The sequence below is a fragment of the Rhinoraja longicauda genome, chromosome 16 (assembly GCF_053455715.1).
Source record: "Rhinoraja longicauda isolate Sanriku21f chromosome 16, sRhiLon1.1, whole genome shotgun sequence".
In the NCBI taxonomy this organism is placed as follows: domain Eukaryota; kingdom Metazoa; phylum Chordata; class Chondrichthyes; order Rajiformes; family Arhynchobatidae; genus Rhinoraja; species Rhinoraja longicauda.
This window is the reverse complement of record NC_135968.1, coordinates 29,598,008-29,622,561: the sequence shown is the minus strand read 5'-3', so window position 1 is coordinate 29,622,561 and position 24,554 is coordinate 29,598,008. Positions and strand designations below refer to the sequence as shown.

The following is a 24,554-nucleotide window of genomic DNA, read 5'->3' as shown; positions in this document are numbered from 1 at the left end:
GGTAATTTTAATCCTTTCATCCAAGTCATTATGTATAATGTAAATAGCTGCGGTCCCAGCACTGAGCCTTGCGGTACCCCACTAGTCACTGCCTGCCATTCTGAAAGGGACCCATTTATCCCCACTCTTTGCTTTCTGTCTGCCAACCAATGTTCTATCCATGTCAGTACCCTACCCCCAATACCATGTGCTCTAATTTTGCCCACTAATCTCCTATGTGAAACCTTGTCGAAAGGCTTTCTGAAAGTCGAGGTACACCACATCCACCGGCTCTCCCCTGTCAATTTTCCTAGTTACATCCTCAAAAAATTCCAGACGATTAGTCAAGCATGATTTCTCCTTCGTAAATCCATGCTGACTTGAAACTATCCTGTTACTGCTATCTAAATGCTCCGCAATTTCGTCTTTTATAATTGACTCCAGCATCTTCCCCACCACTGATGTCAGACTAACTGGTCTATAATTTCCCGTTTTCTCTCTCCCTCCTTTCTTAAAAAGTGGGATAACATTAGCTACCCTCCAATCCACAGGAACTGATCCTGAATCTATAGAACATTGTAAAATGATCACCAATGCGTCCACAATTTCTAGAGCCACCTCCTTAAGTACCCTGGGATGCAGACCATCAGGCCCTGGGGATTTATCAGCCTTCAGTCCCATCAGTCTACCCAACACCATTTCCTGCCTAATGTGAATCTCCTTCAGTTCCTCCGTCACCCTAGGATCTCTGGCCTCCAGAACATCTGGGAGATTGTTTGTATCTTCCTTAGTGAAGACAGATCCAAAGTACCGGTTCAACTCGACTGCCATTTCCTTGTTCCCCATAATAAATTCCTCTGCTTCTGTCTTCAAGGAACCCACGTTTGCCTTGACTATTTTTTTCCTCTTCACATACCTAAAAAAGCTTTTACTATCCTCCTTTATATTATTGGCTAGCTTACCCTCATATCATATCATATCATATATATACAGCCGGAAACAGGCCTTTTCGGCCCACCAAGTCCGTGCCGCCCAGCGATCCCCGCACATTAACACTATCCTACACCCACTAGGGACAATTTTTACATTTTACCCAGCCAATTAACCTACATACCTGTACGTCTTTGGAGTGTGGGATCTCGGAGAAAACCCACGCAGGACACGGGGAGAACGTACAAACTCCTTACAGTGCAGCACCCGTAGTCAGGATCTAACCTGAGTCTCCGGCGCTGCATTCGCTGTAAAGCAGCAACTCTACCGCTGCGCAACCTCATCTTTTCTCCCCGTATTGCCTTTTTAGTTATCTTCTATTGCTCTTTAAAAGAATCCCAATCCTCTGGCTTCCCACTCTTCTTTGCCATGTTATACTTCTTCTCTTTTATTTTTATGCTGTCCTTGACTTCCCTTGTCAGCCACGGGTGCCTCTTACTCCCCTTAGAATCTTTCCTCCTCTTTGGGATAAATTGATCCTGTAACTTCTGCATTGTTCCCAGGAATACCTGCCATTGCTGTTCCACCGTCTTCCCTGCTAGGGCCCCCTTCCAGTCAAATCTGGCCAGTTCCTGCCTCATGCCTCTGTAATCCCCTTTGCTATACTGTAATACTGACACTTCCGATTTTCCCTTCTCCCTCTCAATTTGTAAAGTAAAACTTATCATATTATGATCACTGCCTCCCAATGGCTTTTTTACCTTGAGTCCCTTATCAGATCAGGTTCATTACACAACACTAAATCCAGAATTGCCTTCTCCCTGGTAGGCTCCAGTACAAGCTGTTCTAAGAATCCATCTCAGAGGCACTCCACAAACTCTCTTTCCTGGGGTCCATTACCAACCTGATTTTCCCAGTCTACCTGCATGTTGAAATCTCCCATAACCACCGTAGCATTACATTTGCGACATGCCAATTTTAGCTCTTGATTCAACTTGCACCCTATGTCGAGGCTACTGTTTGGGGGCCTGTAGATAACTCCCATTAGGGTCTTTTTACCCTTACAATTCCTCATTTCTATCCATACTGATTCTACATCTCCTGATTCTATGTCACCCCTTGCAAGGGAGTGAATATCATTCCTTACCAACAGAGCGACCCCACCCCTTCTGCCCACCTGTCTGTCTTTTCTATATGTTGTGTACCCCTGAATATTTAGTTCCCAGCCCTGGTCCTCTTGTATCCATGTCTCTGTGATTCCCACAACATCATACTTGCCAATGTCTAACTGAGCCTCAAGCTCATCCACTTTATTTTTCATACTTCGCGCATTTAAATACACTTTAACTTCGGTATTCACCTCCCCTCTCACACACAATTGGCTCTGACCTTACTCTCTTATCCCATCTAGAACTTCCCTTCCCAGTTATTCGAGAGTCCTTTGCAATTTCTCCTGTATTCACTTCCCCTTTAACTTCATCTTCATATTCCCAATTTGTCAACCCCTCCACCCCACTACTTAGTTTAAAGCCACACGTGTAGCACTAGTAAACCTGCCTGCCAGAATGTTGGTCCCCCTGCTGTTAAGGTGCAACCCGTCCCTTTTGTAAAGGTCTATTGTACACATGATTAAAGTATCCTGCACATTAATTAAAGTATTTTCATTCACAGACTATCGTCCAACAATGTACATTCCATTCCCCGTGGTGTACAGATATAATAGATAAACATTTGATTGGAACTTTTCAAAAAAGATAGATCTTGGTCTATTCATTCTGAATTGAAGTGCATACAAATTACATCCAATTGAATATAGATTTCAAAATGTGAACATGTTAAGTTAAATTAACCTGCTACATTCATCTTTTTTTCTAAGGTGCAAGAACCCTTTAAGAGCTGATAATAACTATTTTCCAGAAATATGTACCTAATAACATGCTTAGCATTTATCAAACCTTGCTCTGTGATTGTTTACATGGTAGATCTGCCAAATTCACTTTGTGTGCTTTACAATTTTGTTAAACCTACCCACCAATTACCATGTTATCCAAGACCATTAAATTATCCAGAATCATCACACAATCTATGATAATTATTGGTCTGTAATCTGCACAAATTTTCGCATTCCTTCAGTGGGCAATGAAGTGAAATCTGGATTCCTGCAATTCAAAGTTTTCTTCTCCCACACTTCATAACATTCGCAGGCAACCTTTTCCAATTGGAACTAAATAATGTTGTTGCTTGAAGTTGCCACGGCTCAAATTAAACGAGCCTTTACTGGTACTCCAAATTGTTTCTAACATTCTAACCACCATCTAACCTACAACATTTTAAATTGAAGGCAGGTGTACATTGCTGTAAGACTGTGTGCTGTGAAATAAATGCTGGAGTCAATAACAGACCAGGAGACAGATCAAAACCCTGAACTCATTTGATTGGCAGGTGAAATAATGAAATGGAGGCCGATAATTTCAGGTCAAGTTGGAGATGCAACATGTTCCTCTGCAACAGAAACAAGGCGAGGATAAAGGTAAAATGGTCACAATTATAAAAATCAAAAAAGTTTACATTTACACTTGGCCTGAAACAGTTCAACTGTTTTTAATATTGACTTAATCTGGTGCAATGCTAGACAAAATGCCAGCCAGTGCCAGAGACCAGTTATGTTGCCTTGCAACTGACGGGCTGATTCAGACATGTAGACTGGTAAGAGTAAATATGCTGAATAAAATTAAGAGTGACACCGCATGCTGAAAGTTTCTGCATATCCATCACTTTATCAACCAATCTTTTGCATTAAAATTTTCCCATTGTAAATATTCAAGTCCTCATTCCTCCTTCAATTTACATTCCTGTGTGTCACACTGCAATTCTACACTGTGACCACTGGATGGCTTCTTGGAAATAAAAAAAAATTCCATCATTTTCTTTCCCGCTTGCATTTTACGCTTTCAATGTTTCTTCGCTCAATGATTCATTCTCATCCCCACTAACAACTCTTCACACTCACTAACGTCCCCAGATACATAAAGATAGACACAAAGTGATGGAGTAACTCAATGGGCCAGGCAGCAACTCTGGAGAACACGCAAAAGTGATGTTTCGGATCTGAGGAAGGGTCCCGACCCAAAACGTCACCTATCCAGAGATCCAGCCTGGCCTGCTGTTACATTAGCATTTTGTGTCTATCCAATAATGAGAGGATTACTCTACCAAGAGAGACTAAAGAGATTAGGCCTCTATTCCTTGGATTTCAGCAGACTGAGTGACCTTACTCAAAAATATCAGATCCTAAGGAGACTTGACATAATAATAATAATAATACATTACATTTATATAGCGCTTTTCATATACTCAAAGACGCTTTACAGGGATTTAGAGAACATTGCTGTAAGTAAACGAACAGAGAAAGGAGACAGAAGGTGGGGTGACCTTCAGTGGTTGAAGGCAGTACTGAATAGGTGAGACTTCAGTGATGTTTTGAATGTGGTGAGTGTGGAGGAGTCTCTGACGGTTTGAGGTAGTGAGTTCCATAGGGTGGGAGCAGCGATGGAGAAAGCCCTGTCCCCCCAGGATCTGAGTTTGGTCCGGATGTGGGGGGATAGGAGATTGGCAGTAGCAGAGCGGATGTTAGGAAGTTTTTACCAGTCTCCAACAAGGGAACATAACTACAAGGGCCCGGGATCATTTAAACCTGAGGTATGTAGAAATATCTTCTCACAGAGGGTTGTGGTTCTCTGGAATTCTCTGTCCCAGCGGATGTTGTAAGCTGGATCAATAGAAGTATTTAGAATGGAGACAGACAAGTCTATGAAAGGTTGAGGAATAGAGGGGTATGGAGAAATGGCACCGAAGAGAAGTTGAGGCCAGCATAGTTCAGCCATGATCTTATTGAGTGTAGCATCTCTGGAGAACGTGACTTTTCAGTTCTATGACCATACCTTCCTTCTTTGGCCCAAGTCTTTGTCCTTTCTTTTGCTGCAGAACTCTCTGATATGCATCTACCTAGGTGTCTTGTTCTCCCTCTCTCCCTCACCTCAGAGTAATTATAATAACACAATCAAAAATCAGACTCGAGATTGACTGCGTTGTTATGTGCTGTGTCATATGGCCCAAAGGGCATAAATGGCGAGGGTCAAGGGAATACATCATTGCATCTTAATTAAAAGCCATAAGAAAGCAGAATGTCCTGCCAGAAACTGGAGCCGGATTCAGGACAGCCACAAGGACTGCAATGGTGCAAAAAGATTGCTTTCCATCAACATGTCTGGGGCAACTACAGATGGACAATAAACATTTGTCAACAATGTCCATATCCAGTAAAAAATATGTTGAGAAAAACCTTGGGTGCCGAGTGTCACAAATAGAACAATGACAGAAAGAATGCGAGAGAAATATAAGTACAAGCAGCAGCAATGGGAAGCAAGCGTTTGGCACAGGACGTGGACAGGTATTCAAAAAATATTCATTACAAGGGACATTTTTCATTTAGTTGAGCCCGACTTGACTCTTGAAATAAAGTGCTAGATACTGGCCCTTGATCTGAAACATTAACTCTGTTTTTCATTCCACAGATGCTACATGACCTGCTGAATATTTTCCAGCACCAGTTTTTGTTTCAGATTTCCAGCATTTGCAGTTTTTTTTTTGTTCCAAGATTTGAAGTTGAAACATCATTCTCCATTTAGTACAATTCAATTCATCTTCAAAATAATTATTTTAAAATGATTCTAAAATTATTCAATTTGGTGTAATAGCAAAAGTATGTTTTATGATTTTTCATTTTTCTCTTTTGTTTCCAGTAAATTCTGCCAAGTGCTGTGGGAACCATGGTCTAAATCCAAGCCAAAAGTTGGAAGCCAAAGAAATTTAATTTCAGAACCTCTTGCAGAACCTTAGCAGATATGTTGGCCTGTCGAGGAACTGGCTTAAATGAGGTATCAATTGGCAGCACATTTTACCTCAGGAAAATTAATTCAGGAAAAGAAAACTTAATGAATGCATGCTGAAAGTTTCAACTCAATTGTAGACTCACATGTGGACTGTAATTTCCGTCAGAGACAGCATTGTTCAATTAATCAGATAGGGCAAAGGGGTCAGCCAACCTAACACACTGTTAAGACAAAACAGACTTGTTGCCAGATCAAGCTGGCAACAGCTCAGAGTACATTTTAACGTCTTCTTTGAATACATTACCTTACATCTGTGCCTCCTCACTGACTAAAAAAAGAATTTCAGGACTTCATAGCTTTGCAGTCTCTAAGCAATCAGCTGCAGCTCATTGGTGCCCTGTTCCCTTTAGCAGAAGGTTGTGGATTCAAACCCTATCTAAATACAAATAATCTAATTTTTAATTTAGTTTAGTTTAGAGATACAGTGCAGAAACAGGCCCTTTGGCCCATCGAGTCCACACCAACCAGCGATCACCCAGTACACTAGCACTAACCTAAACACTTGGAACAATTTACAATTTTTACTGAAGCCAATAAACCAACAAACCTGTAGGTCTCTGGAGTATGGAAGGAAACCGGACCTGCCGGGGCAAAACCCACGAAGGTCACGGGGAGAACGTACAAACTCCGTACAGACAGCATCCGTAGTCAGGATCAAACCCGGGTCTCTGGCACTGTAAGGCAGCATCTCTACCACTGCACCACCATGCCGCCAATCTTATATTTATTTATCTATATACTAAAACTCTCGTTTGTTGTTTGTTTGTTCCTGAACTACAGCCAAAACGGTACACGACAGCGCGACAATTTTAGGCCCACCTTACTCACCGGCATCCCTTTGGCGCTAATGGAAGAAGTTTCATTGAAATCAGTGTTATATTTTTAATGTTATTCACATTTTAAAGTTTAAATCTATCTTCTACGGTTGGATGGAGGGCGGGGGTGGAGGAGGGAGGATAAGGGGGGTTGAAGGGGATATAGTGGGGGGAGGGGAAGGGGGAGAGGGGGGGAGGGGAGGGGGGAGAGGGGAGTGGGGGGGGAGGAGAGGGTTCTGCACCAATGCAGGAGAGGTTTGGGCCCAATAGGTTCACTTGGTCTAGTAATCTTTATAATCTTAAAAATCTAATATTTCATTACAACACTAGGGAACAAAAGCATCTCTGGGGATTCTAACTTTCGAACGGGTCATTTAAACAAAACCCCCAAATTTTGAGCTGGCTGTAAAGTATCCAAAGGACCTACTCTGAGAAGAGTAGGGGAATCTGCCTGCCACCGCTAGCATATAACAAGGTTATTAAATACATTGGAAGCGCAGTCCAACAAACAACAAAAAGCACTATGCTAAATATGCTTTGAAGTATGTAAAACAGAATCTTTCCATAAAATCTTTCTTTTGAGAGATATCTTATCAGTTGCAATCAAAAAGGTCCTAATTTCTCAGGTCTGCATTTATAATTAGAACCTTTGATCGCTGGTTAGTAACCTAGCAACTCGAGACTTCATTCCTTCTGTATCTTTCCTGTAATGGGGTGTTTGGAAAAGTCCAACATTTCCTTCTTACTTGTATCTTTTATCTTAGATTTTCTTTCGATTTTTTGGCACTATCGCCTTTCGTGATGAGAAACAAAATCAAAGCCTCTTTTATACTACTGACCCTTCAAAATGTTACCACGTCCTTTAGTGTTTTCGACTTTTACTTGAGGCTTGTTTATAGCTGATGGTTCTGCTGCAATACAGCATTAACTGATTCACAGCTTACAACCAACAAGATGTCTATTTGCAACAATGTATTAATCAATGAATTGGGATGAAGGAGAGATGTTTGAGCTCACAGCAAACAGATATAGTATACAGTATAGCAACAAAGTCAATTTAGACATAAAACTTCTGAAGAGTGTAGAAGACTGAACTCGGGATAGAAACTACAGCCACTTCTCCATATGGAAGTGCAGGCTATAGAGGGATATGGATCACATACAGGCCGATCAGTTTAACTAGGCATGTGTAGGAAGGAACTGCAGATGCTGGTTTACACCGAAAAAGCTGGAGTAACTCAGCGGGTCAGGCAACATCTATGGAGTCCCTTCTTCAGACTCGAGCTGAAACGTTACCTATTCCTTTTCTCCAGAGATGCTGCCTGACCCTCTGAGTTACTCAAGCCTTTTGTGTCTATCGTTAGTTTCACAAGGCATCATGTTCGGCACTAATATTGTGGTCTGAAGAGCTCATCCCTGTGCTGCACTGTTGTATGTTCTATTCTATGTTCGATGTTAAAAGCAGGGTAATGTGTTGAAGAGAATTTGATTTAAAAAAACTGGTATTCTACAGACATAAAAATCTCGGCTTGATACCAATAAAGATAAAAGGCAACCTGATTATGCAGGCAGTGCATTCTTCTGTCCTCTATGCAGAAGATTAAAGTTGTGATCAATTTTGGAATGTTTTTTGAAGTCACAGTGGGCTTGACAACAAGCACTAATTCGTACAGGTTCAGGAAATTGCATATGTACTTTTCCAAGTCAAACACTTGCCCATGATCATTGGCAATGTTGTGTATCATTTACAAAAATAGACTCGATCTGTCAGCGAAGGCATAATTTTGCTTTGGAATCATATTTGCAGACTTCACGACGTCAAACGTCATCTTTATTATCTCATTATTCTTACAGATGCTATCTACCACTTGCATGGATTATATTATTCATCACAACATTCATGACAAATTGGTGGAGTGGCCTGCCAACAAACAAAAGGTACTCAACATTAGTGCACGAGTCATCTGCCAGACCTGCCATCAATTTTAGTTTTTAAAGCTATACTAAAACATTCAACACACATCAGATTTTACATCATGTGCATATTTGATCACTTAATGTTTACTCAAATTTTTAAACATAATTTCAGACATTTCCTAGCATCTAGTTAGCCTGATTTCCATGGCCTCCTTCTTCATCTGCGAATGGCAGTTCCTTGGGATCGAGGGCGACTTGCTTTCAATTAAGAGTCAAGAGTGTTTTATTGTCCTATGTCCCAGACAGAACAATGAATTTCTTACTTGCAGTAGCACAACAGATTGTGAACATAGTACTCTGTAACAATAATAATAAATGAGAGAGAAAAATATATACACACACACACACCAAACAAACAAACGAACAATAGTGCAAAAAGACAAAACCAATGCCCCCAGGTTTATGTAGTTCAGAGCTTATAGAAACATAGAAACATAGAAAATAGGTGCAGGAGTAGGCCATTCGGCCCTTCTAGCCTGCACCGCCATTCAATATGATCATGGCTGATCATCCAGCTCAGTAACCTGTACCTGCCTTCTCTCCATACCCCCCGAATCCTTTAGCCACAAGGGCCACATCTAACTCCCTCTTAAATATAGTCAATGAACTGGCCTCAACTACCTTCTGTGGCAGAGAATTCCACAGACTCACCACTCTCTGTGTGAAGAAATGTTTTCTCATCTCGGTCCTAAAAGACTTCCCCCTTATCCTTAAGCTGTGACCCCTGGTTCTGGACTTCCCCAACATCGGGAACAATCTTCCCGCATCTAGCCTCTCCAACCCCTTAAGAATTGTATATGTTATTTGAGGTTGTAGTGTTTAATAGCCTGATGGCTGTAGAGAAGAAGCTGTTCCTGGACCTGGACGTTACAGTTTTCAGGCTCCAATATCCTCTTCCCGATGGCAGGAGTGAAATGAGTGTGTGGCCAGGGTGGTGTGGGTCTCTGATGATGTTGTCTGCCTTATTGAGGCAGTGACTCCTGTAAATCCGTTTGATGATGGGGAGGTCAGAACCCATGATGGACTGGGCAGTGTTCCTACTGTGGGATCTGAGGTGACCAATGAGGAGACCATAGACTCTTCCCTAGACGGGGCAAGTGGTGGCTGATAGGGCGGGAGTAGTTCACTAGGCACCGCTTTCCTTCTGTTAGTTGTGCAGACTTCAGTGCGCTCTCAGTGTACGGCCTCCACATTCTGAATTCTACTTCTCCACTTTGAGCAGTCATGGGCCAGAGGTTCAAGAAGTCAGTTGCATTTTTTCCATGGAGGCTTTCAGCGCATCCCTGAATTATCTTCTCTGTTCGCCTAGTAATCTCTTCTTCGGACAGAGGTTGGTATGGAGTGATTGTTTCAGGAGTCCGGTGCAGGCATCTAAATGCAATGGCCAGCCCAACCTAACTGACAAGAGTAATTAAAGATACAAGGAACTGCAGATGCTGGAATCCTGAACAAAACACCAAGTACTGGAGTAACTCAGTGGGACAGGCAGCCTCTGTGGAGGGAATGAATAGAGTTTGGTGCTGGGGCTTTTGGCCAGCGAAAGGAAGTCAATATTCATTGCTTATCTTCTTGAATTTGGAGACCTTTGCAGCAACTTCATTGATGTTTGGTGAAAACTTCATTTTCCTTTGGGTGTTTGCTGCAACCAATCCAGACCTCATAGAAGGGGAGGGATTAATGCTGCTCAGTGGACATGAGTTTTGCTGTTAGCCTGATGTCTTGATCTTCAAATACAGTCTTCCTCAATCAACCCAAATGTTGTGTTTGTGCATAGAAAGAGATGGTAAATTTTATCATCAAATTCTGCCTTAACTAAGAAGAGGTATGATGAGCAATGATGCACCTGCTCCAAGGTCTTGCTGCAAACCTTTATTATCAGAGAACATTGCCATGCAGTGCGGACAAGTTGGTGACTGGCGATATCTTGGAGCACGGCTTCTGAATGTCTGCAAGCAAAAACATGGCCTTCATACTGCAGCTAAGGTTGTCACGGCCATGTTTGATTCCAGTTTTCATTGGCTCTATTGTAGACATATTTGTTAATATCATGGCGTTAATGCCATTTAAGACCAAATGTAAAATGGGAGACAAATTTCTGTGGGCAGCTGAATTTGAGGAGGGTGTTCTGTAGACCATTGGAATGAACTGACCTTCATACAGTTCTACATTTGCGGATTTTGTTGTTTTCAGTCTCTCTTGGCCTTTGTTTCAAAGTTTGTACATCATTTTGCTCATTGTCTCTCTAACCTCCATCATTAACCTATCAATCTGATGACTTAATCAACAACTTATCTTCATGGCCTGACCCTATCAGAGATATTCCCTTCATTCAACTGACCTCCCCCAACCTCCTTGCAACTTAAACCTAAGTTGTTTTACCCCCTTTCCTAGCTCTGATGAAGTGCCTTTGGCCTGAAATGTCAACTAGATTCCGAGTCACAGAAACAGGCTCTTCGGCCCAACTTTCACATACCAACCAAGATGGCGCATCTACACTAGTCCCACCTGTCTGCATTTGGCCCATATCCTTCTAAACCTTTCCTGTCCATGTACCTGTCGAAATATCTTTCAAATGTTGTTATTGTATCTGTCTCAACTACCTTCTCTGGCATCTCATTCCATATACTAGCCACCCTCTCTGTGTGAAAAAGTTGCCTCAGATCCCTTTTAAATCTTTTCCCTCTCAGCTGTAGCTTTCCACAACTGTTGCCTAACCTGCTGAGGGTTTCTAGCATATTTTGTTTAATAATTACCTAATTAAATTTACCTGGAAGGTATCACAAAATGCTGGAGTAACTCAGCAGGTCAGGCAGCATCTAGGAGAAAGGGAATGGGTGACGTTTTGGGTCGAGATCCTTTTTCAGACTGATGTCAGGGGGGCGGGACAAAGAAAGGATATAGGTGGAGGCAGGAAGACAGTGGGAGAACTGGGAAGGGGGGGGGGGGGGTGGGGAAAGAGAGAGACAGAGATACTATCTAAAGTTGGAGAAGTCAATGTTCATACCGTTGGACTGCAAGCTGCCCAAGTGAAATATGAGGTGCTTTTCCTCCAATTTCCAGTGGGCCTCACTATGGCACTGGAGGAGGCCCATGACAGAAAGGTCAGACTGGGAGTGGGAGGGGGAGTTGAAGTGCTCAGCCACCGGGAGATCAGGTTGGTTAAGGCGGACCGAGCGAAGGTGTTGAGCGAAACGATCGCCGAGCCTGCATTTGGTCTCGCCGATGTAGAGAAATTGACATCTAGAGCAGCGGATATAACAGATGAGGTTGGAGGAGGTGCAGGTGAACCTCTGTCTCACCTGGAAAGACAGGCTCGGCGATCATTTCGCTCAACACCTTCGCTCAGTCCGCCTTAACCAACATGATCTCCCGGTGGCTGAGCACTTCAACTCCCCCTCCCACACCCCATCTGACCTTTCTGTCATGGGCCTCCTCCAGTGCCATAGTGAGGCCCACCGGAAATTGGAAGAACAGCACCTCATATTTCACTTGGGCAGCTTGCAGCCCAACGGTATGAACATTGACCTCCAACTTTAGATAGTTCCTCTGTCTCTCTCTTTCCCCCCTCCCCTTCCCAGTTCCCCCACTGTCTTCCTGTCTCCACCTATATCCTTTCTTTGTCCCGCCCCCCCTGACATCAGTCTGAAGGAGGGTCTCGACCCGAAATGTCACCCATTCCCTCTCTCCAAGATGCTGCCTGACCTGCCGAGTTACTCCAGCATTTTGTGATACCTTCAATTTGTACTAGCGTCTGCAGTTATTTTCCTACACTAAACTTACCTGGATATCATTTCCTGGTTGGTATTTCCAAGGGATAAATATTTATCCTTTATATTTAGTGCACCTGATTGAAGATGTATTTCTGGGCACATGTTTCAACGTTATCTCACTGGTGTTGGTGAGAACTAAATGTGCAAAAGTCAATGGCTGTATCTGTGGACTTTAGGGATACAGCGCGGAAACATTCCCTTCGGCTCACCGAGTCCGCACCGACCAGCAATCACACTGTACACAAGCACTGTCCTACACACACGGGTCAACTTCCAATTTTGCAAAGCAAATTAACTTACAAACCTGTACGTCTTTGGATGTGGGGGGAAACCGGAGCACCTGCAGAAAACCTATGCGGTCACAGGGAGAACGTACAAACTCCATACAGACAGCATGCTTAGTCAGGATGGAACCAGGGCCTCTGATGCTGTAAGGCAGCAACTGGACCACTATGCCACGGTGCTGTCCATTCTTCTACATTGCTATCGTGGCTACACTTCAATTCATTTGTTGTAAACCCTTTTGGACCCTCCTGAAGGAGATGTGAAAGGCACCATATAAATGCATGTGCTTCCTTCAAACATTTACTGGCCAAATTGGTTAGATTACTGTTAATTGCAGTACACTCCGGAATTGGATATCTACGTCTGTACAACAAATGGGTTGCACGCATTTGGCAGTCTGATCAGTCACAAAGCTGGAAGCACAGAAACAAATCCTTCAGCCAACTACATTCACGCTAAACTTTATCTACACTAATCCTAGATTCGGATACAGATAAGTTTATCATCATGTACACCAGGGTACAATGAAATTCCTTGTTCGCATGAACATCATAGAGTACAGAGTATACGTAATAATGAAAGATACAACAATAAACACAACAATGAACGCAAAACCGCAAAATGGTCAAAAGACAGCAGTATTACCTGCACGCATTAGCACTGGATCCTTCTTGTCTTTTTCTGTATATGGCTAACTGTCTCTTAAGCGCGTACTTTTACTTTACTGAGATGCAGAATGGAAACAGGCCCTTTGGCCCAATGCAGAACTCCCAACATTTGAGTTTACAAATTCAGAATTTTGATGTCCAAAAAATTCAAAATTCAAAATTTTACATCAAAATTCATAATATGGCACGTAATGCAACTTTTCAGCAAAAAAAAGTATGCAGGTCAAATGCGCGTACGCGTTGTGCTACGTTCACGTGTGAAAACTGACTATTATTTCCAACAGTCTGTAGTTCTTGGACTACATGTCCAAGGTACGTGAAGAGGAAAAAAATAGTCAAGGCAAATGTGGGTCCCTTGAAGACAGAAACAGGGGAATTTATTATGGGGAACAAAGAAATGGCAGACGAGTTAAACCGTTACTTTGGATCTGTCTTCACTGAGGAAGATACACACAATCTCCCAAATGTTCTAGGGGCCGGAGAACCTAGGGTGATGGAGGAACTGAAGGAAATCCACATTAGGCAGGAAATGGTTTTGGGTAGACTGATGGGACTGAAGGCTGATAAATCCCCAGGGCCTGATGGTCTGCATCCCAGGGTACTTAAGGAGGTGGCTCTAGAAATAGTGGAAGCATTGGAGATCATTTTTCAATGTTCTATAGATTCAGGATCAGTTCCTGTGGATTGGAGGATAGCAAATGTTATCCCACTTTTTAAGAAAGGAGGGAGAGAGAAAACGGGTAATTATAGACCAGTTAGTCTGACATCAGTGGTGGGGAAGATGCTGGAGTCAATTATAAAAGACGAAATTGCTGAGCATTTGGATAGCAGTAACGGGATCATTCCGAGTCAGCATGGATTTACGAAGGGGAAATCATGCTTGACAAATCTACTGGAATTTTTTGAGGATGTAACTAGGAAAATTGACAGGGGAGAGTCAGTGGATGTGGTGTACCTCGACTTTCAGAAAGCCTTCGACAAGGTCCCACATAGGAGATTAGTGGGCAAAATTAGGGCACATGGTATTGGGGGTAGGGTACTGACATGGATAGAAAATTGGTTGACAGACAGAAAGCAAAGAGTGGGGATAAATGGGGCCCTTTCGGAATGGCAGGCAGTGACCAGTGGGGTACCGCAAGGTTCGGTGCTGGGACCCCAGCTATTTACAATATACATTAATGACTTAGACGAAGGGATTAAAAGTACCATTAGCAAATTTGCAGATGATACTAAGCTGGGGGGTAGTGTGAATTGTGAGGAAGATGCAATAAGGCTGCAGGGTGACTTGGACAGGTTGTGTGAGTGGGCGGATACATGGCAGATGCAGTTTAATGTAGATAAGTGTGAGGTTATTCACTTTGGAAGTAAGAATAGAAAGGCAGATTATTATCTGAATGGTGTCAAGTTAGGAGGAGGGGGAGTTCAACGAGATCTGGGTGTCCTAGTGCATCAGTCAATGAAAGGAAGCATGCAGGTACAGCAGGCAGTGAAGAAAGCCAATGGAATGTTGGCCTTCATAACAAGAGGAGTTGAGTATAGGAGCAAAGAGATCCTTCTACAGTTGTACCGGGCCCTGTGAGACCACACCTGGAGTACTGTGTGCAGTTTTGGTCTCCAAATTTGAGGAAGGATATTCTTGCTATGGAGGGCGTGCAGCGTAGGTTCACTAGGTTAATTCCCGGAATGGCGGGACTGTCGTATGTTGAAAGGCTGGAGCGATTGGGCTTGTATACACTGGAATTTAGAAGGATGAGGGGGGATCTTATTGAAACATATAAGATAATTAGGGGATTGGACACATTAGAGGCAGGAAACATGTTCCCAATGTTGGGGGAGTCCAGAACAAGGGGCCACAGTTTAAGAATAAGGGGTAGGCCATTTAGAACGGAGATGAGGAGGAACTTTTTCAGTCAGAGAGTGGTGAAGGTGTGGAATTCTCTACCTCAGAAGGCAGTGGAGGCCAGTTCGTTGGATGCTTTCAAGAGAGAGCTGGATAGAGCTCTTAAGGATAGCGGAGTGAGGGGGTATGGGGAGAAGGCAGGAACGGGGTACTGATTGAGAGTGATCAGCCATGATCGCATTGAATGGCGGTGCTGGCTCGAAGGGCTGAATGGCCTACTCCTGCACCTATTGTCTATTGTCTATTGTCTATTGTCAGGCCTGTCATGAGTATATTCTACTATTATAGAAAGGTTATTGAACAGAAATACTTTTTACAACAAAGAAAAAATTGTTTGGTTTTGTTTTTTCAATTTTGCTTTGAGTAGCTCCTTCATCCCAATTCTCTTGGTATTGAATAAAAGAACAATGGTCATAAAATGTCTGACTTATGAAGTTATGAAGAAAGAGTTTCATTTAAAAAACTGCACATACCTAATTTAATTGAAGACATACTTGCTCCAGTGGTCTTCGACAGCAAATCACAATGGTCCATGTCCCCCCCACCCCCCCCACTCCTCCCCCCTACACCCCCCCAACCCTCCCCTCCACCCCTCCTCCCCCACTCCCCTCCCACCCCCACTCTCCCCCTCCCTTCCTCCACCCTCGCGACCCCCAGCCAGTGGCCAGCCGGTGTTGCTGTTATCTTTAGAATATCTTGGTATAAATTCATTAAATTAGTGTCCACTTATAATTTGAAGATAGACACAAAGTGCTGGAGTAACTCAACGTTCAGGTAGCATCTCTGGAGAAAAAGGATGGGTGACGTTCTGGGTCAGGACCCTTCTTTAGACTGAAAGAGTCTAAAAGAAGCATCCCAACCCAAAACGTCACCCATCCTTTTCCTCCAGGGAAGCTGCTTGGCCCGCTGAGTTACTCCAGAACTTTGTGTTTATCTTCGGTATAAACCAGCATCTGCAGTTCCTTTCTACACATCTGCTTATAATTACTTTGGTCATAATCACAACGAACGTGGGGAATGTGCAGCCAACACTGCAGAAGACTTCATCTGAGCATTCTGGGCAAGGCTCAATCCAAAGCAAGATCCACGATCCCCTACACAAATGTGCATCTTAAAACCAAATTGTTTTACCAAGTTTAAGTTAAAATAAGATCAGGAACTGGATTAAATTGGACTGGACCGAAAACACCGATGCGCTATACAAAAAGGGCCAGAGCAGACTTTATCTGCTGAGGACACTCAGGTCCTTGGGAGTGCAGGGGGCACTCCTAAGGACCTTCTACAACACGGTGGTTGCATCAGCCATTTTCTATGGAGTGGTCTACTGGAGCAGCAGCATCTCAGCGGTGGAAGGGAAGAGACTTGACAAGCTGGTCAGGAAGGCCAGCTCTGTCCTGGGTTGCCCCCTCGACAGTGCAGGCGGTGGGAGAGAGGAGGATGATGGCAAAGTTAACATCGCTGCTGGACAACGACTCCCACCCTATGCAGGACACTGTCACTGCACTGAGTAGCTCTTTCATTGACAGACTCCTTCACCCCAAGTGCGTGATGGAGAGATATAGGAGGTCCTTCCTTCCTGCTGCTGTGAGACTGCACAACCAGCACTGCTCCCAGTAGACCATTCAACAGTAACAGCTAAGGAATAAAATCATGGAAATGTTCAGCTTAGGTCATTCGGCCCATCATGTTCAAGGCAGCCCAGGTACGACCTAATTAGTCTAATCCCCCTCGCATCTCTCGGTTCATAACCCTTCAGTTTATCGCACCGCAGGTGCTTATCCAGTTTTTTTTTTTAATGATGAGAGTCTTTGCAAAAATGGACATTGCCTATTCCCAGAAGCTTCTGACTTGCAATAGCATTTAACTCATTGGAACTGTAAATGCAGAGAACAAACTCAAGGTTTCCAATAGTTCAGGGAAAAGTAATAATTTCAATTGATTTAGAAAAAGAACAGGATGTGGCATCTCGCCTGTTGTTACATTGGCCTTGTCTTATGCTTAGATATGCCTGCTATTAAATTTAACCCTGCAGCCTGGCGACAGTGTCGAACATCTTTTATTCAGCGTTGTACCCAACCCGAGATGTCGCCTATCCATGTTCTCTTGAAATACTGTCTGACCCGTTGAGCTACTCCAGCACTTTGTATCTTTTTTTACCAATTCAGTACATAGAGTCTGAGTGATGTATCTTGGAAACACACCTTTGGCCCAACTCATTCATTCCTCCTGATCTTTCCTATCCACACACCTGTCCAAATGTCTTTTAGGTGTTGTTGTTTTACCTGCTTCAACCACTCGCCTGCCCTGTTGGTCTCTGTACAATGAGATGTTTAGTTTTAGTTTAGTTTAGGGACAGCACGGAAACAGGCCCTTTGACCCACCGAGTCTGTACCGACCAGCGATCCCAGCACACTAACACTATCCTACACACACCAGTGACAATTTATATTTGTACCAAGCCAATTAACCTACAAAGCTGCAAGTCTTGGAAATGTGGGAGGAAGCCGAAGCTCTTGGAAAAAACCCACGCAGGTCACGGGGAGAACGTACAAACACCGTGCTGACAAGCACCCGTAGTCAGGATCGAACTTGGGTCTCTGGCGCTGTAAGGCAGCAGCTCTACCGCTGCGCCACCATGCGTAATATCTGTTAGGCAATGCTGTCAACTGACGTTCAATGCCAGGGGATGCACTGAAGCTTGGTGCAGCCAATACAAAGTCTTTGTTGGCAAGGACTGCATTTTAAGGTCCTGCTGCCACCAGACATCGAGGCTCTAAGCTCTGAGTAACAGCAACTCAAAACACTACGTATGGATCATTCAAAGAAGCCAGAGTGGCTTTTGCACTTGGTACATATAATGCACTCACAATACAACTGAATAGACCCAATAAAACAATGATGTATAGATGAAAGGACACTATGAAAGTAAATGAAAGATTGTTTAATGTATTTTTTATATATACTTTTGTCAGTGCATTGTACGGAAAGTTTTAACTTCCCAACATTTTAAGTAGAGGATAAAAGATGCTGCTGTGCAAGATTAATAAATGATAGGTGTAATGTGGACGCAAATAATAAATAAACGATGTTTAACTTTTTAAGACCACACCATATCAGTACTCACTACTGACACCAAACAAAAGCACTGCCCTTTATGAATAGAATTTATCTTTGAAATAAATAAGAAATTTATTGAAGAAGCCAGTTGCTGATATACTTGCCCAAAGATTTACATGAAATAAGCAAAATTACCCCATTTTTTTCAACAATAATGACCGAAAAAATGGTCCAAACTATATCAAATAAAAACTAAAACCTTTGTGCATTTTATCATTGTAGTAATAAAAAAAACTCACAATAATGCATTTCGGAACTGCATATCCATTGTTTTAGCTACTCTAAACCATATCTTAAACACATCCTGTTTTTTAAATTAAATTGAACTTTATATGATGGATAGTAGTTACAAAAATAAATTTTCATTTATTCAGCAGTCACATCTCAAACATTTCACTTTGCATGAATCATGCAATTGTTTAATGGTGAAAAGCACAGATTACCGAGTTGAAAAAACAAACTAACTGTTCAAAATGGAATACGTTCCAGTTCCAGAACACAGTGCAGCAGTCTGACAGATAATTTGCAAATTTTAGTTCAAATGTAATATTCTTACAGTACCCCAGTCAATTTAACTTTGATCTATTGTTTTTGACCTGATTCTAGTCAGTCTGTAATAAAGTTCACCATTCATACAAAAATGCATCCACAAACTATCGTCTGCAAACTATTTTGTAATTTTTTAATGATGTGACTGGCAAGGTCAGCAATTTCTAGCCATATCTAATTGCCCTTCAGATAATGATGGTGGTGAGCTGCCTCTTGAACTTCTGCAGTGCCTGTGGTGAACATGGTGATGGTTTGGTGCCACACCACAGGGAAGCTGCAAGTCATTTATACCACTGTGGATCTAGAGCCACACGTTAGACTGGCCAACAACAGTGCAATTCCTTCCCTCCATCTTAGACATTTGTGAACCATATGGGCTTTTTTTTTTTAACAATGATCCAGTCTCCATTAGTAATAATAGGTTTTGATTTCCAGATTTATTTAATTAACTAAATTTATGTTCCACAGATGCTGCGGTGGGATTCGAACTCAGCTCGCTGTGTCTTTAGTTAATGCCTCTGGATTAGTGATCTGGAGCTACAGTTCCAAAGAGTGAAGCCATAAAATTGCTTTATATCACCATAACACATTCGAGTTCACTACTAACAATAGTTTTAATAGTAAACCATAAAGTAAAGGGGAGTATGCATGCTAGGTCCTTTTACACTGCCTGATCTCAGTGGCACATAGCTGTGTCAGTAGCACTTGAGATAAGTGGGACTATTTTCATGATGTGGGAAACTGCCCCCCCCCTCCCGGGGAAAGAGAGAGGGGGAGGGAGAGAGGGGGAGGGAGAGGAGGGGGAGGGAGAGGGGGGAGGGAGAGGAGGAGGGAGAGGGGGAGAGGGAGAGAGGGGGAGGGAGAGAGGGGGAGGGAGAGGAGGGGGAGGGAGAGGGGGAGGGAGAGGAGGAGGGAGAGGGGGAGAGGGAGGAGAGGGGGGGAGAGAGGGGGGGAGAGAGGGGGGGAGAGAGGGGGGGAGAGAGGGGGTGGGGGGAGAGAGGGGGGTGGGGGGAGAGAGCGGGGGTGGGGGGAGAGGGGGGTGAGGGGGAGAGAAAGGGAGAGAGATATCATGGATGAGTGCATGTGTGAGGGGTAGAATGAGAGGAATTGAGTGAGCGAGAGATAGACATGGGGCTGTGTGTTGGTGGCAGGGAGAAAAAAAGACAGCAAAAGAGAGAATGGGTGTTGTGTTGGGAAATGGAGGAGAGAGGGAAGGATTCTGAGAGAAAGAGACATACGTGATGAAAAGCAGAGTTGCAGGAGGGAGACAAAAAGGCGCGATGTGCAATAGAGGACACAAAAAGTCTACGTTTCACTTTGCTGTATTGATAGTTTGGTAAAAGTAGGGGATTTTAAAAAAGAGGAAAATATGTGTACATATTAAATTAGATATAAAAGGATCTGTGTCTAAAATTGTTGGTAGATTGATTCACAAAGTTGTAAAATTTCAAATCGAGGAATATTTCCTGATTTTACATTTTAATGAAATTGAACTAATCTGTCAAGTCCATCAAAGGCATGCTACTCTCCAACACAGCGTGAGCACCTCAATTTGCATACATTTGTTACCAATCTAACATCCCTGAAAAAGTAACATGTAATGGCCAAACCAAATTCTAGGTTTTCAAAATCACTTTCAAACAGAATTAAATGATAATAATGAAGTGACGTTTTGACCAGATGGTACAGGGTTAAATCTGACAGCTGAGTTTGCAAACTAGCTGAGCCCTTGCAGATTCTGAAGATAGACGCAAAATGCTGGAGTAACTCGGCAGGACAGGCAGCATCTCTGGAGAAAAGGAATGGGTGACGTTTTGGGTCGAGACCATTCTTCAGACTTCTTCAGTCTAAACAAGGGTCTCAACCCAAAGTGTCACCCATTTCCCAGGTTCCACGTCCCGCTGAGCAACTCCAGCAATTTGTGTGTATCTTCGGTGTAAACGAGCATCTGCAGTTCCTTCCTGCACCCTTGCAGATTTTATTTGTTATGAAGTCTATTTTCTTCATTTGTACTGTTGAAGCCAGTGTTGCGTTGTACAGGTCTTGGTAAAATAATAAGGAGCTCCAAGATGAATGGAGACTAACACATTCACGTGTGGACAACAGAGTCATACCAAGTCCTCACTCTGCCACGACAAAGACAGTGTACCCTCCCGAAAATGAACTATAACATCAGGAGCCTTGCAGACAACTCTAACAGCAACAGCTTGAATGATGCACCGTCATTAACAAGAAAACAACTCAAATACATTGACATTGAAATTAGTAAAATACTCTGGGCAGGTCAAGGAATAGGATGGCATCTATTTTGAGAAGGAGGAATCTCCATGCAGTTGGTATCACCATCAATAATGACCCAGTGTGGCGCCTCAGTGGCTCCCTTCGTGGGGATCAAAACATTGGTTCATCAACACAAGTGGCACTTATGTGCCAATCTTGGAAGGGATAGATAAGGCCAAAGAGGAATTTTAATCCATCTGTGAGCAATCCTTAACTTGATTTTCAACGTCCAAAGACGTACAGGTTGTTAGGTTAATTGGCTTCGGTAATAATGTAAATTGTCCCTAGGATGTGTAGGATAGTGTTAGTGTGCGGGGATCACTGGACAGCGCGAGCATGATGGGCCGAAGGGCCTTTCCCTGCAGTGCTTCTCTACACTAAACTAAAGGAAACAAGCTATTTGGTGATTTTAATGATAGGCTTTGAACATTAGTTATAAAGGGAATCAAACAATATGGGATAAGTGCAGGGAAGTGATGCTGAGGTAAAAGATCACCCAAGATCTTATTGAATGGTGGAAAATGTGCGAGGGGCTGAGCATCCTGCTCCGGCTTCTACTTCTAATGCTGTACGATGCTTACGACACAAATCTTTATGCAATTGGCATTAATGGAGTAGAGAAAGCTAACTCCAACTGAATCAAGTCAAGTCAAGTCACGTTTATTTGTCACATACACATACAAGATGTGCAGTGAAATGAAAGTGGCAATGCCTGCGGATTGTGCAAAAAATTACAATTACAGCATAAAAATAAAAACAGAAAAAAAATGTAGTCCTTGGAGATATAATAGTTAACAGTCCTGATGGCCTGTGGGAAGAAACTCCGTCTCATCCACTCCGTTTTCACAGCATGACAGCGGAGGCTTTTGCCTGACCGTAGCAGCTGGAACAGTCCATTGCTCCTTCTCGTCATGAGATTTTTAGAACATGGTCTTAGTAGGAACAACACCTGTTTAGTTTAGAGATACAGCATGGAAACAGGCCCTTTGACTCACTGAGTCCGCGCCGACCAGTGATTAACCTTACACTAGTTCTATCCAACAGACTAGGGAGAATTTACAGACGCTAATTGACCTACAAACCTGCACATCTTTGGAATGAGGGAGGAAACCGGAGCACCTGGAGAAAACCCACCGGTCACAGGGAGAAGGTATAAACACCATACAGACAGAACCCTAGGTCAGGATCGAACCCGGGTCTTTAGCGCTGTGAGGCAGCAGTTCTACCACTGCGCCATTGTACCTCCTGTATCATCTGAGACCAGAAAAAGATAACAGATTCATAAAGCAAGTGCTCTGTTCGATGAGAGAGGAAAGTTAAATAGGAACCTGAGAGGCCACAAAAGGTGGTATATACATGGTGAGCTCCCAGACAAAGTGGTTGAGCCAGGTACAATAACGACATTTAAAAGGCATTTGGACAGTTACAAAGAAAAGTTGAGAGGGATATGGGTCGAACACAGGCAAATGGAACCAGCTTAGATGGACATCTTTGATCAATTTAGGTTGAAGGATTTGTTTTCGTGTTGTATGACTCTCTGGCTCAATTGTTAGTTCATGCGTGTAAAATAACCTGTTCCATTTTATGTAAATACACAGAACCAAAAAAATGGCCCTTTCTCTTCTGTTTATTCCAAGAAAACCACCGCATAAGAAAATAAAACAAAGCAAATACATTTGCATGTAGTGAATCAGATAATGCGAGGCAAATATAGGATAAAAATAGCAGGGTGCTGGAGGAACTCAGTGGGCCAGGCAGCATCCATAGAGGGAAATAGACAGACAATATTTCAAACAGAAATAACGCAAACATAATACAACACTGCTTCCATTCTTTGCTCGCTGGGGAGAATTAATTCTTGTTAGTGTTTACAAAAATCACCTCCACAGCTACAGTGACCAAGACATGATGTTCAACTGGAGCATCTGCACAAATAATACAACGTGATACAACTCACCCAAATATTTTCTTTGCTCTTCACATTGAGTGATGTGAGGAAACCTCAATATTTCTTTCCACTTTTTACTTTTACCCTTGCGTTTTCCTCCACCTCCTGCACGTAAACAGAAAGAGTTTGAGACACAAACTTGGTTAAAACAAACTACAGTGAAATAACTTAAATTCTTGTGAAAAATTCAACCTCATGACTTTACATCAACACATAAGTACAAAGTACATAAGAAATAGAAGCAAAAGTAGACCTAAAGCCGCTCACACGTTCTTTACCAATCCGCCAGATCACGGCTAATTCTGATCCCCAAATCCAGTGTTTACACCTTATCTCTAACCAGAAACCTATAGGATGTGACTTGTCAACTGTTTGCTGAGGCTAAACTCATACCAGGAGATGCTTGCTGAGAAATCCCCCCCGACCCCCCCCACCACCATCCCCCTTCCAGCTCCGCACCATTTTATCTTTGCAAATCGTTTTATTTGAAAATATTAAATTTAATATTGAAAATATTAAATATGATAACCTGCATGATACTGAGTCAGCCTTACTCAGTTTCACCTCACAGACTTTTCTTAGTTTGCAGGAGTAATATGTAGATACAACCTTGCCATGTCTTTGTGCGGCACAGTGGCACAGCGTTAGAGTTGTTGCCTTACAATGCCTGAGACCTGGGTCCGATCATGACGATGGGTGCTGTATGTACGGAGTTTGTATGTTCTCCCTGTGACCGGTTTTCTCTGGGCGCTCTGGTCTCCTCACACACTCCAATAATATACAGGTTTGTTGGTTAATTGGTTTTGGTAAGAATTGAAAAAAGTGTAAATTGTCCGAGTATGTAGGATAGTGCTTGTGTACCGGGTGATTACTGGTCGGCGCAGAGTTGATGGGCCGAAGGACCTGTTTGCACTCTGCATCACTAAAGTTTAATGTCACAACAATCTGTGGATGCCTTTAAGTAAAGTGGCCCATTAATTGTAAATCAAGCATTTTTTTTAATGATGAACACCCACTTATTGTCATTTGCAATTGAATTCTAAATCTTGCTGTTATCAATACTGTGATATCACAGCCATGTATCTGTGAGAAGAGGATAAAACCAATCTTACAATATCTGCCCCCCTTATCAAATTTGCATAATTCCACCAAATGCAAACCTTCCCCATCATCTGTTCAGTGCGCACAACTAATGGATTACATTATGGAAATCTCCTCGATCGGATTTAGCTTCCCACACAGCTCATTGTTTCCCCAGTCAAAGTTTAGGAGGATTACAAGTTTGGTGTGAAATCTACATAGATAACTGCTGGTCGTTGTGGCTGTTAAAGAAAAAAAACTGACATGGGCTCCTGGTCACGGCCTGCTGAACCACTCCAGAACT

General features: G+C 42.8%; 1 protein-coding gene across 1 annotated transcript in view; it reads right to left on the bottom strand.

Annotated features, from left to right (window-relative positions):
* Window positions 1-24,554, bottom strand: part of LOC144601413 (G protein-coupled receptor kinase 5-like) — a 213,293-nt gene that overhangs the window by 110,853 nt on the left and 77,886 nt on the right. The window contains exon 2 of the mRNA XM_078413511.1: window positions 23,180-23,275. Within this exon, the coding sequence (XP_078269637.1) occupies window positions 23,180-23,275 (96 nt within the window). The remainder of the gene's footprint in view (window positions 1-23,179; window positions 23,276-24,554) is intronic.